The 15,205-nt window shown below is 42.3% G+C and overlaps 2 protein-coding genes across 2 annotated transcripts in view; one reads left to right on the top strand and one right to left on the bottom strand.

Moving 5' to 3' along the window:
- The window catches only part of lrrc47 (leucine rich repeat containing 47), a 17,496-nt gene extending 2,316 nt beyond the window's left edge, over positions 1 to 15,180 (bottom strand). Inside the window, exons 1-6 of the mRNA XM_061904820.1 lie at positions 14,568 to 15,180; positions 11,081 to 11,545; positions 8,224 to 8,340; positions 5,144 to 5,259; positions 2,043 to 2,145; positions 1,875 to 1,964 (exon numbers count right to left, since the gene is read on the bottom strand). Of these exons, the coding sequence (XP_061760804.1) occupies positions 1,875 to 1,964; positions 2,043 to 2,145; positions 5,144 to 5,259; positions 8,224 to 8,340; positions 11,081 to 11,545; positions 14,568 to 15,137 (1,461 nt within the window). The 5' untranslated portion in view covers positions 15,138 to 15,180. The remainder of the gene's footprint in view (positions 1 to 1,874; positions 1,965 to 2,042; positions 2,146 to 5,143; positions 5,260 to 8,223; positions 8,341 to 11,080; positions 11,546 to 14,567) is intronic.
- The window catches only part of cep104 (centrosomal protein 104), a 126,498-nt gene continuing 125,733 nt past the window's right edge, over positions 14,441 to 15,205 (top strand). Inside the window, exon 1 of the mRNA XM_061904809.1 lies at positions 14,441 to 15,205. The gene's annotated coding sequence lies outside the window, so the exon portion shown is untranslated.

Genomic DNA, 15,205 nt, shown 5'->3' with positions numbered 1-15,205 from the left:
CACTTGTCATCATTTTCAAAATGGAGGAGGCTGATTTCAATAATTTGAAATCGCATAAAGGGAAGAAGATTAAGAGCTATTCAGTAGGATTTAAGGTCCAAGCTATTGAATATGCTAAAAAGAACAGTAAGCAGTTATGTTTTATTAATATACCGTAGCTGCGTGTGTCAAATATGAGTCATTAAATGACTCCCGCCTCCTGGTGGCAGAGGGCGCTAGTGATCCTTTTTGCGACTACTCGGCTGCAGAAGAAGTGACAACAAGCAATAAGAGTGAGCAGCGATTGTTTTATTTTTTCCTCACGCTTGCACTTTTAACATGGAGGATTACATATCTAAAATAAAACAGTTTTCTAAACTGGACTTTCAATCGAAGCAGGAGGTAATAAAGGAAGATCTCCATCGAGACAGAGAGACTTAAAACTGAAGAAAGATAAGGAAGACTTCTATAAACAAGTTATCGATGCTTTTGATCAGAAGGCGCTACGCATGGACTTCATTTATAAGTAAAGGTAAGACCATAATAACGTTTTTTTTAATTAAATGTGCTTTTCATGATGGTATCCTTACATCACACTCAAATTTTTAAGCGCAGGCCTAAATTTACAGCATGCCTTTGGTAAGTGCCGGAGTGAGAAGAGGTTTTAAAATTAGCGCATGCTTGCCTTTACCGCATGCCTTTGGTAAACGTCGGAGTGAGAAGAAGTTTTAAATTAATTAGCACCCCGGCGGCAATTCAAGGAAATACGGTAATCATTTTCTATATCACACAGAGACAAACCCGCGATATAGCGAGTATATCGCCCAGCCCTACCTCCCACCCACTACACTCAGACCTGTACAAGGAATATGTTCCTTTGTACGTGCTTTTTGTGGACAAGCTTTTTTTTCCCCACTCGTCTGCACTTTATGATCGCACTCACTTACTGTTTGTTTAAAAAGTGCAATAAAATACAGTAAATATTCCTGATTAATAATTGTGATGATTATTGTAGCCAGAATGGTGCAGCCTAGGGGTGTAACGGTACGTGTATTTGTATTGAACACATACACTACTCTCATAACACATGCTAACCCCTTTGAAGAGTCACCACCGCATTCAAGCAGCCTCTCCTCGGCGAGTCAGGCAGGGCTAAAGCAATAACAAATGTTTTTATAGCAGCAGATTTAAGTTCATATTCCATAAAAAACTCGATTTTGACCCACTTCTATGGTGGAAGAACAATGAGCCCATATATCCTCTTACTGCCAAGTTAGCCAGGCTGGGGGGGGAAATAAAAGTTAATCTGAGGCTGAGTTGACTTGAAACTGTTTAATGTTGCACTTTTTATATGTAGAAGAAAACTTGAGGCAGTTTAATGTTGATTAACGTGGAAACCGAATTAAACAAGTTGACAAACTTATTGGGGTGTTACCATTTAGTGGTCAATTGTACGGAATATGTACTGTACTGTGCAATCTACTAATAAAAGTCTCAATCAATCAATCAAAAAAGCACTTTATATGTAGAAACCTTTTTGTTAAGAAACCATTCTGAGCCTTATCTTATTTAGTTTTTATTTTATATATGTTGACCACATTAACCCTGGCAAAGGACCCTGTGTGTATATGTATGTTATGCCGTTGTTTACAAATTTAGTAAATAAATAACCCAAAAAATTTATATTTTGTTGTTTTCTTACTGTACCGAAAACGAACCGAACCGTGACCTCTAAACCGAGGTACGTACCGAACCGAAATTTTTGTGTACCGTTACACCCCTAGTGCAGCCCAACTTACTCGGGCACAGACAAAGGTTTGTCTGCTTCCCAAAAGGTAAGTAGTTTTCCTCTATGTCACCAGTTCCATACTGTATTGGTCAACTTGCTGCCTTACCGCAATCAGAGTGTCCATGACATCTTTACAGATCTGCAGGCTGCTGGCACTCGTCACCTCCAAGAACAACTCCTGGGTCGTCCTCTTGATCTGGTGAAGATATATAACAGTGTCGGAGGTTCCAGATCACAGTAGACCACGAATAATAGTTAAATATAAACCCCTCACCTTAGTTTTCTCACTGTTTGTGATGGGCGGGAATGAGATGACGTGTCCCTCAGCATCCACCAGGCAGGGATACGCTGCTTTACCTTGCAGGAGCTGGAGGTATCTAGAATAGAATAGAAAGTACTTTATTGATCCCTGAGGGATATTCAGCACCACAGTTCGCTCACAATAGACAATAATAATAATAAATAATATATATTATAAATATAATATATGAATAATATAAACATATTCTACATTTAAGTGCAGTCAAGGAACATATGCATTATATAGTCTGATGGCTGTCTGTATGAAGGACCTCCTGTGTCGTTCCGTGTTGCATTTTACAAGAAGGAAACAGTGACAGACGTCAGCATGTGGCAAGCATATATTTAAATTGTAGTTGTTGATATTCTAAATTGGAACATAAATTAAATACTAAAGGAAAAAAAAAATTCCACATCCGATTTACTAATTCTTATAAATAATGATTTTTTTAAAAATGAAATAATGAATGAAATAAGTTTATTTCGGTCATATAAATCAGTGGTCCTCAACCACTGGGCCGCAGAAGAATTTTTTAATAAATATTTAAAAAAAAAAATATATATATATATATATATTTTTTTTTTTAATTAAATCAACATAAAAACACAATATACACTTACAATTAGTGCACCAACCACAAAAACCTCCCTTTTTCATGACAAAAACTTCCCTTTTTCATGACAAAGAAAAAAAAAGGATACCCCCCGGGCCGCGGGACAAATTATTAAGCGTTGACTGGTCCGCGGATACGAAAAGGTTGGGGACCACTGATATAAATGAACCATCAACCATTTTGTGTGATCAGTATAAAGGGGAACATTATCACCAGAGCTATGTAAGCGTCAAAATATACCTTGATGTTGCAGAAAAAAGACCATATGGTTTTTTAACCGATTTCCGAACTCTAAAAGGGTGAATTTGGCGATTTAAACGCCTTTTAATTGTTCGCTGTCGGAGCGATGACCTTTCACCCGTGACATCACAACATGAAGCGATCCGCCATTTTCTCAATCTCATTACACGCACCAAGTCAAATCAGCTCATTTATTTTCCGTTTTTTCGACTGTTTTCCCGTACCTTGGAGACATCATACCTCGTCGGTGTGTTGTCGGAGGGTGTAACAACACGAACAGGGAGGGATTCAAGTTGCAACAGTGGTCAAAAGATGCGAAAGTCCCTCGTTTGTTCCGCACACTTTACAGACGACAGCTATGCTACGACAGAGATGGCAAGAATGTGTGGATATCCTGCGGCACTCAAAGCAGATGCATTTCCAACGATAAAGTCAACGAAATCTGCAATATTGGAAAAAAGACCACCACTGAATCTGCCGGAGTGCAAGCTATTCAGGGACGACGGCAGTAAACCCCCTGGATATGTTGGCTAAGACGTGATTTATGCCACTTCTTTTTCTGTCTCATTTTGTCCACCAAACTTATAACATTGTGCATGAATGCAAAAAGGTGAGTTTTGTTGATGTTATTGACTTATGTGGAGTGCTAGTCAGACATATTTGGTCACTGCAAGCTAATCGATGCTAACATGCTATTTAGGCTAGCTGTATGTACATCATTAGGCCTCATTTGTAGCTATATTTGCATCCAGCCTTTCCCACATTTAATGCCAAACAAACACATACCAATCGTTGGTTAGAAGGCGATCGCCGAATTTGTCCTCGTTGCCGCTGTCTGTCGTGATATGGCTCAATAGCTTCAGTTTCTTCTTCAATTTCGTTTTCGCTACCTGCCTCCACACCCCAACCATCCGTTTCAATACATGCGTAATCTGTTGAATCGCTTACGGCGCTGAAATCCGAGTCTGAATCCGAGCTAATATCGCTATACCTTTCTGTGCTATCCGCCATGTTTGTTTCTGTGTGGTCACGCTGTGACGTCACAGGATAACGGACGGGTGGATATAACGACGGTAAAAATCAGGCACTTTGAAGCCGTTTTTCGGGATATTGCGTGATGGGTAAAATTTTTTGAAAAACTTCGAAAAATAAAATAAGCCACTGGAACTGATTTTTATTGGTTTTAACCCTTCAGAAATTGTGATAATGTTCCCCTTTATCAGTACAGATGATACATATTAACAAATGTACACATACACACACAAAGCTTATATTTGCCTATACTATATCTTCATTGAAAATTTGATTCCCTGGTACATCAACGTTAAAAAAAATCAATGGGATGAAAGTCGATTGTAGCTGAGATAGGCACCAGCGCCCCCCCGCGATCCCAAAGGGAATAAGCAGTTGAAAATGGATGGATGGATGAAAGTTATATTGTAGCGTCCCGGAAAAGTGAGTACTGCAAGGGGTTCTGGGTATTTATTCTGTTGTGTTACGGTGTGGTGGCCTCCCGAAATGTGTTTGCCATTCTTGTTTGGTGTGGGTTCACAGTGTGGCGCATATTTGTAACAGTGTTAAAGTTGTTTAGACAGCCCCCCTCAGTGTGACCTGTATGGCTGTTGACCAAGTATGCATTGCATTCACTTGTGTGTGTGAAAAGCTGTAGATATTACGTGACTGTGCTGGCACGCTGATTTTTTATGGAGGAAAAGTGAACGTGACGACAGGTTGTGGAGGACGCTAAAGGCAGTGCTTTAAGGCACGCCCCCAATATTGTTGTCCGAGTGGAAATCGGGAGAAATTTGGTTTCCCTGGGAGATGCACTGAAATTCAGGAGTGTCTTGGTGAAAGAAGGTTGGCAAGTATGACTGTGGTACATTTTTTTGTCTACTTTATACCCTCTTGTTGTGCCCTTGTGTACATTATCCTTTCCATCCTTTGTAACTGAGCTACTGGGTGGAAAACTTCCACTTGTGGATCATTTAAGTTTGTCTAAGTCTAATAGCACTTCTTAAAGTCACACACACACACTCATGGACAAACACATTTGCATTAAAGCTTCCGACACACAAAACAGCGTAAGGCTTACCAAAAGCACTTTTCTACATTCCAACACCAGGGCTAGATTCTGGACAACAAACCAACAATACACTATTGTGGGATTGCCATTTCAAATTGTTGACCAAAAAAAATTGATAATAATTGCTGAGCGACTGACTTGTGGAGGCCTGTGACATTCTGCCTCTTCTTCTGCTTCCTCAGCTCATCGGCCTCCAGCTGAAGTTGTCTTATCAGCTCCACGGCCGTCATCTCCTTCCGACCCAGCGGCACGATCTTGACAAGACAGGAGGTAAATTAGCAACTGTTGTAAAGACACCTTTGGTGGATTATTAACGGATTTTTCAGACTATAAGGCGAACTTAAAACCTTTTAATTTTCTCAAAACTCGACAGTGCGCCTTGTAGCCTAATGTATGGAATAATTCTGGTTGTGCTTCCCGACCTCGAGGCAATTTTATTTGGTACATGATGTAATGATAAGTGTGACCAGTAGATGGCAGTCACACATAAGAGATACCTGCAGACTGCAATATGATGCCAGTAAACACCAAAAACGTCATATGTTCCATTGAAAAGAAAGAACATTACACAAGGCACTCAAAAATCTGTCAAAATTTTTTAGTATGACTTTGACGCCACACCGCTTATGGATTGTCGGCCCATTACCGCAACCATAGTCAGAGATACTAGTATTATTATGGTGTGTGTATAAGGACTGTAATATAGCACCCATTAGCAGACATTATCTGGCGTTTTATTTCACAACATTATGCAAAACCAGCTTTTCTTCCCTTCTGGTACCTGCTGATCTGTATTTGAGATCTGCATAAGTCCTGAAAATGTGTGCACGTCCGCTACTATAGTCCGATACCGATAAGCTTCTTCTTTTTCCCTATCTTCTTGTTATGGTGCAGTCACCCTATGCTGTTGCTGTTTCTAATATAAAGTAACGTAAAGTTCTTACTTATATCTCGCTACGGAAGCATTAAAAACTAGCAGTGTAGTGGGTTTCTATAATTCACCCGAGGAACTTTAGTAATTACAATTCCGGTCGGACGTTTTGACACTGGACACATTTCACTAGTGAGCCACAGATGAGGAGGTGCTGCTCCCTTGTTGATTGAAGTCTGAACGTCATTAAAACAGTTAACTCCATCTTTTGACACTTCTTCCACTCTCGTCCTTGCACGCTACACCGCTACAACAAAGATGACGGGGAGGAGACGCCGTCGAAGGTGAGCCACGTAAATAAGACCGCCCACAAATCAGCGCATCTTGAAGCAACTGTCAGAAAGCGGCTTGAAGATGATCTGTAAAACATCATCTATGCAACCTTTTGACCAAAGAACCACCATAACATGTTATGGAAGGAAGTGTTTCCCTTTAGAAAAAGAAAAAAAAGACTACTGAAACCCACTACTACCGACCACGCAGTCTGATAGTTTATATATCAATGATGAAATATTAACATTGCAACACATGCCAATACGGCCTTTTTAGTTTACTAAATTGCAATTTTAAATTTCCCGCGAGGTATCCTGTTGAAAACGTCGCGGAATGATGACGCTTATGTTGACGCGTGCTTGTGACGTTATTGGTTGGAGCGGACATGTTCTCCCAGCACCACTCACGGCTAAAAGTAGTCTGTTTTCATCGCATAATTACACAGTATTTTGGACATCTGTGTTGCTGAATCTTTTGCAATTTCTTCAATTAATAATGGAGACGTCAAAGAAGAATGCTGTTAGTGGAAAGCAGTGGATTGCAGCTGCCTTTAGCAACACAAACACAGCCGGTGTTTATTTGTTTGTTGTGAAGCTTTAACACAGAGCGGTCAAGCGAACATGTTTCTCTACGTCAACCAGCGAGTTCTTGGATGATAAAATTGTGATATTAAGTCGGCTCTTACCGGAGACTTGAGCGGAGTTTGCGTCCTCCCTGCAGCAGCTGTCAAAAAGGCAGCTGTGACTTTCTTGGCTCCTCCATATGGCTTCCCTCAGAGACACTGGCGGTCACCGCAGCCCTCCGACTTTCAGGTATGACTTTATAATCTCACTAAAACACTAGTAACAAAATAAGCAGATCAGGGATTTTCCAGAAATGTCCTAGTAAATGTGTCTAATAACATCTACCAGGGGCGGCATGGCGTAGTGGGTAGAGCGGCCGTGCTAAAAACCTGAGGGTTGCAGGTTCGCTTCCCACCTATGGACATCCAAATCGCTGCCGTTGTGTCCTTGGGCAGGACACTTCACCCCTTTCCCCCGGTGCCGCTCACACTGGTGAATGAATGATGACGGCGTGGCGCAGTGGAAGAGTGGCCGTGCGCAACCCGAGGGTCCCTGGTTCAAATCCCACCTAGTACCAACTTCGTCACGTCCGTTGTGTCCTGAGCAAGACACTACACCCTTGCTCCTGATGGGTGCTGGTTGGCGCCTTGCATGGCAGCTCCCTCCATCAGTGTGTGAATGTGTGTGTGAATGGGTGAATGTGGAAGTAGTGTCAAAGCGCTTTGAGTACCTTGATGGTAGAAAAGCGCTATACAAGTACAACCCATTTATCATTTATTTATAATGAATGATTGGTGGTGGTCGGAGGGGCCGTAGGCGCAAACTGGCAGCCACGCTTCCGTCAGTCTACCCCAGGGCAGCTGTGGCTACTAATGTAGCTTACCACCACCAGGCGTGAATGAATGATGGGTTCCCACTTCACTGTGAGTGCTTTGAGTATCTAACAATAGAAAAGCGCGATATAAATCTAATCCATTATTATTATTATTCTCTGAACCGCCACTGCCGTCGCCTTTTTTTTTTCTTTTCTAGTGCTTCACTCTAACTTTCCTCATCCACAAATCTTTCATCCTCGCTCAAATTAATGGGGAAATCGTCGCTTTCTCGGTCCGAATCGCTCTTGCCGCTGGTGGCTATGATTATAAACAATGTTCAGATGTGAGGAGCCCTACAACCAGTGACGTCACGCGCACATCGTCTGCTACTTCCTGTAAAGGCAAGGCTTTTTTATTAGCGACCAAAAGTTGCGAACTTTATCGTCGATGTTCTCTACTAAATCCTTTCAGCAAAAATATGGCAATATCGCGAAATTATCAAGTATGACACATAGAATAGACTTGCTATCCCCGTTTAAATAAGAACATCTCATTTCAGTAGGCCTATAATGTGCCTTATGGGCTGGAATTACGGCGATCTAATGAAGCCTATAATAGAATTGTGAGCGAGCCCACCTTCAGCTGTGTGGGAGGTATGGCGTCATACACCAGGGGACCTTTGAGAAGCTGCACATCATGAGTGGCAATGGTGGCGATGGTCCTCCTTCCACACACGTCCTCATGGAGCTTTGTCTGGGGGGAAGTAGTGCATGTCTGTCACTTACATATTTGACAAAGGATGAGATTGTAAACAGAAACTTACAACTTTAGTCTCCCAATATTAGGACTTTTTCTTGTACTTTTATGACTTGTCTGCCAAGTGTTATGACATACAAGACCTACTCAGTGGCCTAGTGGTCAGAGATCGGTAGGTCGTGAGTTCAAACCCTGGCCGAGTCATACCAAAGACTATAAAAATGGGACCCATTACCTCCCTAATTGGCACTGAGCATCAAGGGTTGGAATTGTGAGTTAAATCATCACAAATGATTCCCAGGCACGGCCACTGCTGCTGCTCACTGCTCCCCTCAAGTCCCAGGTGGTGAACAAGGGTGCAGAGAACAAATTTCACCCCTTTAATGTGGTTCAATATTGTTTTTATTGTAATAGAAATAGTTTTTTCTTCTTTTTCCTGATACAATTATTTGTTTGCAATATGATGCAACTCAACTATAGTATTCATTATAGTCTTTGTAACAATACTTTTTTCTGTCAATTAGTGTTATTCTAATATCCATCCATCCATTTTCTACCACTTACTCCCTTTCGGGGTCACGGGGGGCGTTGGCGCCTATCTCAGCTACAATCGGGCAGAAGGCAGCGTACACCCTGGACAAGTTGCCACCTCCTCGCAGTATATATATGTATTATTTCTAGAACTTGTTTCTCACAATATTGAAACTTTGCTTTCGTAACATGTCTCAAAATAATGACTATATTCCCAATAAGATTTTTTTTTATCGTGATTGAATTCATTTTTACACTTTTTTTTTTTTAGACATAAATTCAAGTTGATGCATGTTTTAACGTAAACAAAATAATGGGAAGTACATTTTTCAATACCAAACATTGATTGTGAAAAATAACAAACTAGACATAATTAAAACATTAAAAGAAGGTTTAATTTTTGAGCCCATATCCCTATTACAATGTTTTTAATTTTCTGAAACGATTATTAAAAGGGACAAACGGTAGAAAATGGATGAATTTAATTTGATGCATGTTTTCTTCCAAATTTTAATTCATCCCATCCATTCATTTTCTACCGCTTATTCCCTTTGGGGTCGCTGGAGCCTATCTCAGCTACAATCAGGCGGAAGGCGGTGTACACCCTTGGACAAGTCGCCACCTCATCGCAGGGCCAACACAGATAGACAGACAACATTCACACACTAGGGCCCATTTAGTGTTGCCAATCAACCTATCCCCAGGTGCATGTCTTTGGAAGTGGGAGGAAGCCGGAGTACCCGGAGGGAACCCACGCACTCACGGGGAGAACATGCAAACTCCACACAGAAAGATCCCGAGCCCGGGATTGAACCCTTACTACTCAGGACTTTCGTATTCATGGGAGATAAATTGGTAAATAATAATTTTTGTGTAAAATAACAACATTTATATAATTCAAACAATAAAATTGCGTGTGTTCCTGGCGCATCGCCGGCTGGGATTCGATCCCAGTTTACCGGTCCAGAACTAACACGGTGCACCTAGGCCAGGGGTATCAAACTCATTTTAGATCAGGAGCCACATGGAGAAAAATCTACTTCCAAGTGGCCAGGACTGGTAAAATCACGGCACCATGACTTGAAAATAAAGACAACTTCAAATTGTTTTTTATGTTTAAAAACAGAAAAACGACTTTATGAAAGTATACAAATCTTAATATTGTTGGGCTGCGATGAGGTGGCGACTTGTGCAGGGTGTACCCCGCCTTCCGTCCGAATGCAGCTGAGATAGGCTCCTCGAAAGGGATAAGAGGTTTTGGTTGTTTTTTTTTACATGTTTGTACATTGAAAATGCTCAAATCAATCCAATGTAATGTAAGCTATTAGGACAAAACACTCACGTCTTAATGGAGTAAACCATAACAAAGCAAATTTGTTTTATATATGATAACATATGTCATTAATAATGAATTAATCTTATTTTTTATAATATACAGAGGACCAATAAAAAACAAGCTATGAGACAAAAAAGGCCCTGGGGCCACACTTTGGACACCCTTGTAATACTGTATTTAAAATATTTCATGCAGTTCATATTGTTTTCTGTCAAAGTGGAAAGAAAGAGTACATTTGGTCAGAATGATTTATTGACTAACATTATTTGGCCCGGCGACTTGTCCAGGGTGTACACCGCCTTCCGCCCGAATGCAGCTGAAATAGGTTCCAGCACCCCCCGCCACCCCGAAAGGGGCAAGCGGTAAAAAATGGATGGATGGATGTCGCGGTTATTAATGTATTTGCCGTTATTTATCATTTCTGAGTATATTATGTGATAATGTTCATCAGTTTTTAATATTGGTGTTAATTACCAATCTATCAAATTCAAATTGTTTTTAGTTATTTATGTTATTTATGTAGTTTGATCATTTTTACTCGACTTATGTACCAACATGTGGTTTGTTTTGTACATCTCCTAGCCAGACAATAAGAATTTCCAGTGAAATTTGCCTCTATGTTCTTACCGATGACAGAGCAGGAAAGGGCTAGGAATACGTTTGCAGTTAAATGGTTATATGAAGTGCCCTGACGTTCATTATTTGACATTTTATATGTGCTTATTTGCATAAAATGGGGCCCATACAGCTCACAATAGTATGGCTGTAAATAAATGGTGCCCTCATCTGGTCACTGCAAGCCGGTGATATCCATTACAGCTCAAAATTCTTAGTGGTTAAAAAAAAAAAAATAATTCGCTGAATGCTTACCTGGGCAATCAGGAACCTCTTGAGAGCGTTCCCAGATTTGAGGTTCATGCCTCGGACCACACAGCACACCAAGTAAGGCCGCACGTCCTTCACGTCTGCGTTCACTCGGACCGTGAGGGCGGCAGGAGCGTCGGAAACGCGGAGAACCTTCACCACCATCTTGTTCACTTCTTCCACCTCGTCGTCCTCGTCTTCCGCCTCCTTCTTCTTGTTCTTCTTCTTTTGCGGCTGCTGCTTCTTCTTCTTGTCGGCGCCGCGCCCTCCGTCCTCGTCGCCTCGGTCCTCGGCCTGCCTCCCTTTGCCTCGGAGGTAGTCCAGGATGGACTTGGTCTGGCAGCCGTTCATCATCTTCTCCAGGCGCTTGTCGTTGAGCTTGTTGCCCTTGAAGTTGATCTCCTTCAGCTTGGAGCAGTCGCTCAGACTCGACGGGATCTCGCTCAGCTTGTTGTTGGAGAGATCCAGCACCTGCATGAGCAAAACACAATTGCTAAAAACTAACTGTGCAACGTTATAAAAAGTACCAGCCACAGTTTGGAGAAAGGTTTGTGTCTTATTAAATAATGTAATGACTTATAGCAGGAAGGGGATTCCTATGGCCCCATTCATCGCGGTTTACCTGATACAGCAAACGTGACAAATTGGGGAGTTGCGCTACCTATTTTAGAGTGTTGAAAATCTTAAAACATGTTTTGTGGCAATTCCAACTTGAACCACGGCGTCAGTTGCTGTGTAGAGTGGCGCTTTTGATCATTTTCAGCAGACTCCATTGCAGGAATGGGGCCCTTCCTTACTGTACTACATAAATTTACAATTTTTTGTTTGTGATATTTGGACTTTAATCTGGTAAAGTGTGATTTAATTATACATTTTTTTAAATAAAATAATGAAATTATTTTTTATGCATTTAAATTATGCCCGTTGTTTTTGTAAAATTATGACTTTTTCTTGTAATTTTAGGACTTTATTCATACTCATGTTACAGTGCATTTAGAAAGTACCGTTATTCACTTTTTTTTCTGTTGGCCCTGTCATGAGGTGGCGATTTGTCCGGGGTGTACCCTGCCTTCTGCCCGAATGCAGCTGAGATAGGCACCAGCACCCCCCGCGACCCCAAAGGGAATAAGGGGTAAAAAAAAATTGATGGATGGAATTATTAATAACTAATAACAATAATATTTGTTTTTTTAAATATACATAAAACATGTTTTAGCCTTTTTTTTTTAAATATATATTCATCATTGCAAATCTAAATTTTATCAACGTCATTGGTGATTACAGACCACGCCCCCACCGCCACATTTATAGCGGCCATCTGGGGGAAACCCTGAAAACTGCATTGTCATAACTAAACATTTTGTCCTTTGGAAAATATGACTTTGTTTTAATTAAATACTTTTTGTTCCTCTTAAAATTTGGACTGTCTTGTAATATTTGTTTCTCCTAATTTTACAACTTTAATATCGTAAAACTTACAATTTCATTTTCAGAATTGCAACTCAAAGGCCTACTGAAATGAGATTTTCTTATTTAAACGGGGATAGCAGGTCCATTCTGTGTGTCATACTTGATCATTTCGCGATATCGCCATATTTTTGCTGAAAGGATTTAGTAGAGAACATCCACGATAAAGTTTGCAACTTTTGGTCGCTAATAAAAAAGCCTTGCCTGTACCGGAAGTAGCAGACGATGTGCGCGTGACGTCACGGGTTGTAGGGCTCCTCACATCCTCATATTGTTTATAATCATGGCCACCAGCAGCGAGAGCGATTCGGACCGAGAAAGCAACGATTTCCCCATTAATTTGAGCGAGGATGAAAGATTTGTGGATGAAGAAAGTGAGAGTGAAGGACTAGGAAAAAAAAATGGACGGCAGAGCGATTCACATGTTATTAGACACATTTACTAAGATAATTCTGGAAAATCCCTTATTTGCTTATTGTGTTACTAGTATTTTAGCGTTTTAGTGAATGTTGGAGGGATGTGGCCACGGGTTTAGTGACCGCCAGTGTCTCTGAGGGAAGCCACATTTCTCGACCAGGCAAAGTGAAGGCAGCCGTTGGGGCCGGGCTGAGATTTTTTTTCCCCCCTGCTCCTCCATGGAAGCATTTGACGGTCGGGGGTGGCCGGTGGGAGGAGGCAAAAGAGTCCGCAGCTGCCTCTGTGACAGGTGCATGAGGAACTATGCAAGCTCTCTGCTCATGTCTATGGTAAGAGCCGACTTATTACCACCATTTTCTCACCGAAACCTGCCGGTTGACATGTGGTAGGGAACCATGAGGGTCCGGTCCGATGGCCATGGATGAAGTACTGGCAGTCCAGAGTCTGGACCCAGGATGGACCGCTCGTCCAGAGTCGGGACCCAGGATGGACCGCTCGCCTGTGTATCGGCTGGGGCATCTCTGCGCTGCTGATCCGCCTCCGCTTGGGATGGTTTCCTGCTGGCTCCGCTGTGGACGGGACTCTCACTGCTGTGTTGGATCCACTTTGGACTGGACTCTCGCGGCTGTGTTGGATCCACTATGGATTGAACTTTCACGGTATCATGTTAGACCCGCTCGACATCCATTGCTTTCGGTCCCCAGAGGGACATATAGCTCGGTTGGTAGAGCAACTTGAGGGTTGCAGGTTCGATTCCCACTTCCGCCATCCTAGTCACTGCCGTTGTGTCCTTGGGCAAGACACTTTACCCACCTGCTCCCAGTGCCACCCACACTGGTTTAAATGTAACTTAGATATTGGGTGTCACTATGTAAAGCGCTTTGAGTCACTTGAGAAGAGCGCTATATAAATATAATTCACTTCACTTCACATATGAGGTCCTCTCCAACGTTCTCATAGTCATCATTGTCACCGACGTCCCACTGGGTGTGAGTTTTCCTTGCCCGAGGATGTCGTAGTGATTTGTGTTGTGGTTTGTGCAGCCCTTTTAGACACTAGTGATTCAGGGCTATATAAGTAAACATTGATCGATTCATGTTTGCTTGGCCGCTCTGTTCCATAGTAAAGCTTCGCCGTCATCTTTCGGGAATGTTAACAAGGAAACACCGGCTGTGTTTGTGTTGCTAAAGGCAGCCGCAATACACCGCTTCCCACCTACATCTTTCTTCTTTGATGTCTCCATTATTAATTGAACAAATTGCAAAAGATTCAGCAACACAGATGTCGGGAATACTGTGTAATTTTGCGATTAGAGCAGATGACTTATAGCTGGGATCGGGCTGGAACAATCTGTGATGTCACGTGCACACGTCATCATACCGCGACGTTTTCAACAGAATACTTTGCGCAATTTAGCAAACTAAAAAGGCCGTTTTGGCATGTGTTGCAATGTTAATATTTCATCATATCAGTAGGCCTTTCAGACACCAAATTCTATTTCTTTACTTCCAGAATAATATTTTTTGCATGACTAGTTTTGATTGATTTGGTCGGAAAGGTATTCTTTTAAGATGTTTAGTTAGTTGTGGTGTAAAATGATGACGTCCACCTTCAGAGCAGACAGCCTGTGGACGTCCCTGCTGAGCTCCACGATGGCGTTATCCGAGGCCACCAGAGTGCTGAGCAGGTCCAGGCGTTCCGAGTAGAGATCCGCGGGGAAGCCGGCGATGCGGTTCTTGGAGATGTTGAGGGTGGAGAGCTTGGTGCAGCGGCTCAGACCATCCGGGAGAGCCTGCAGGTGGTTGCAGCTCACATTCAAGGTGGTCAGCTCTCGGAGATGAGTGACGCCTTCCGGTAAAACCTTGAGGTTGTTCACCGAAACGTCCAGAACTTTCAGGGACTTGAGGCTGCTGATGAGATTCGGCATGGAGGCCAGTTTGTTTCTGCACAGGATGAGACTCTGGAGGTTGACCAGACGCTGGACGTCGTCGTGGAGCTCCGTCAGACTCGGGCACTGGCTAACCTCCAGATAATTGAGCAGAGTGAGGGAATAAACGGCGGGCGCGAGGCCTCCTTGGGAGGCAATCTTCTGGTCGGCTGCCGCACCTTGAAGGACCAACTCTCGTCTCTTTTCTGCGGCGGCTTTCTGCACTTCTGGCCATGTTGTCACGTCGTCCATGTTGCAGGCCGCCGAGAGCTGCTGTGGAGTCCGGAACTTCCTTTTAACAGTCTTCAAAAGAAAAGAAG

The sequence above is a fragment of the Nerophis ophidion genome, linkage group LG06 (genome assembly GCF_033978795.1).
Source record: "Nerophis ophidion isolate RoL-2023_Sa linkage group LG06, RoL_Noph_v1.0, whole genome shotgun sequence".
Lineage (NCBI taxonomy): Eukaryota > Metazoa > Chordata > Actinopteri > Syngnathiformes > Syngnathidae > Nerophis > Nerophis ophidion.
This window is presented reverse-complemented; position numbering and strand designations above follow the sequence as displayed.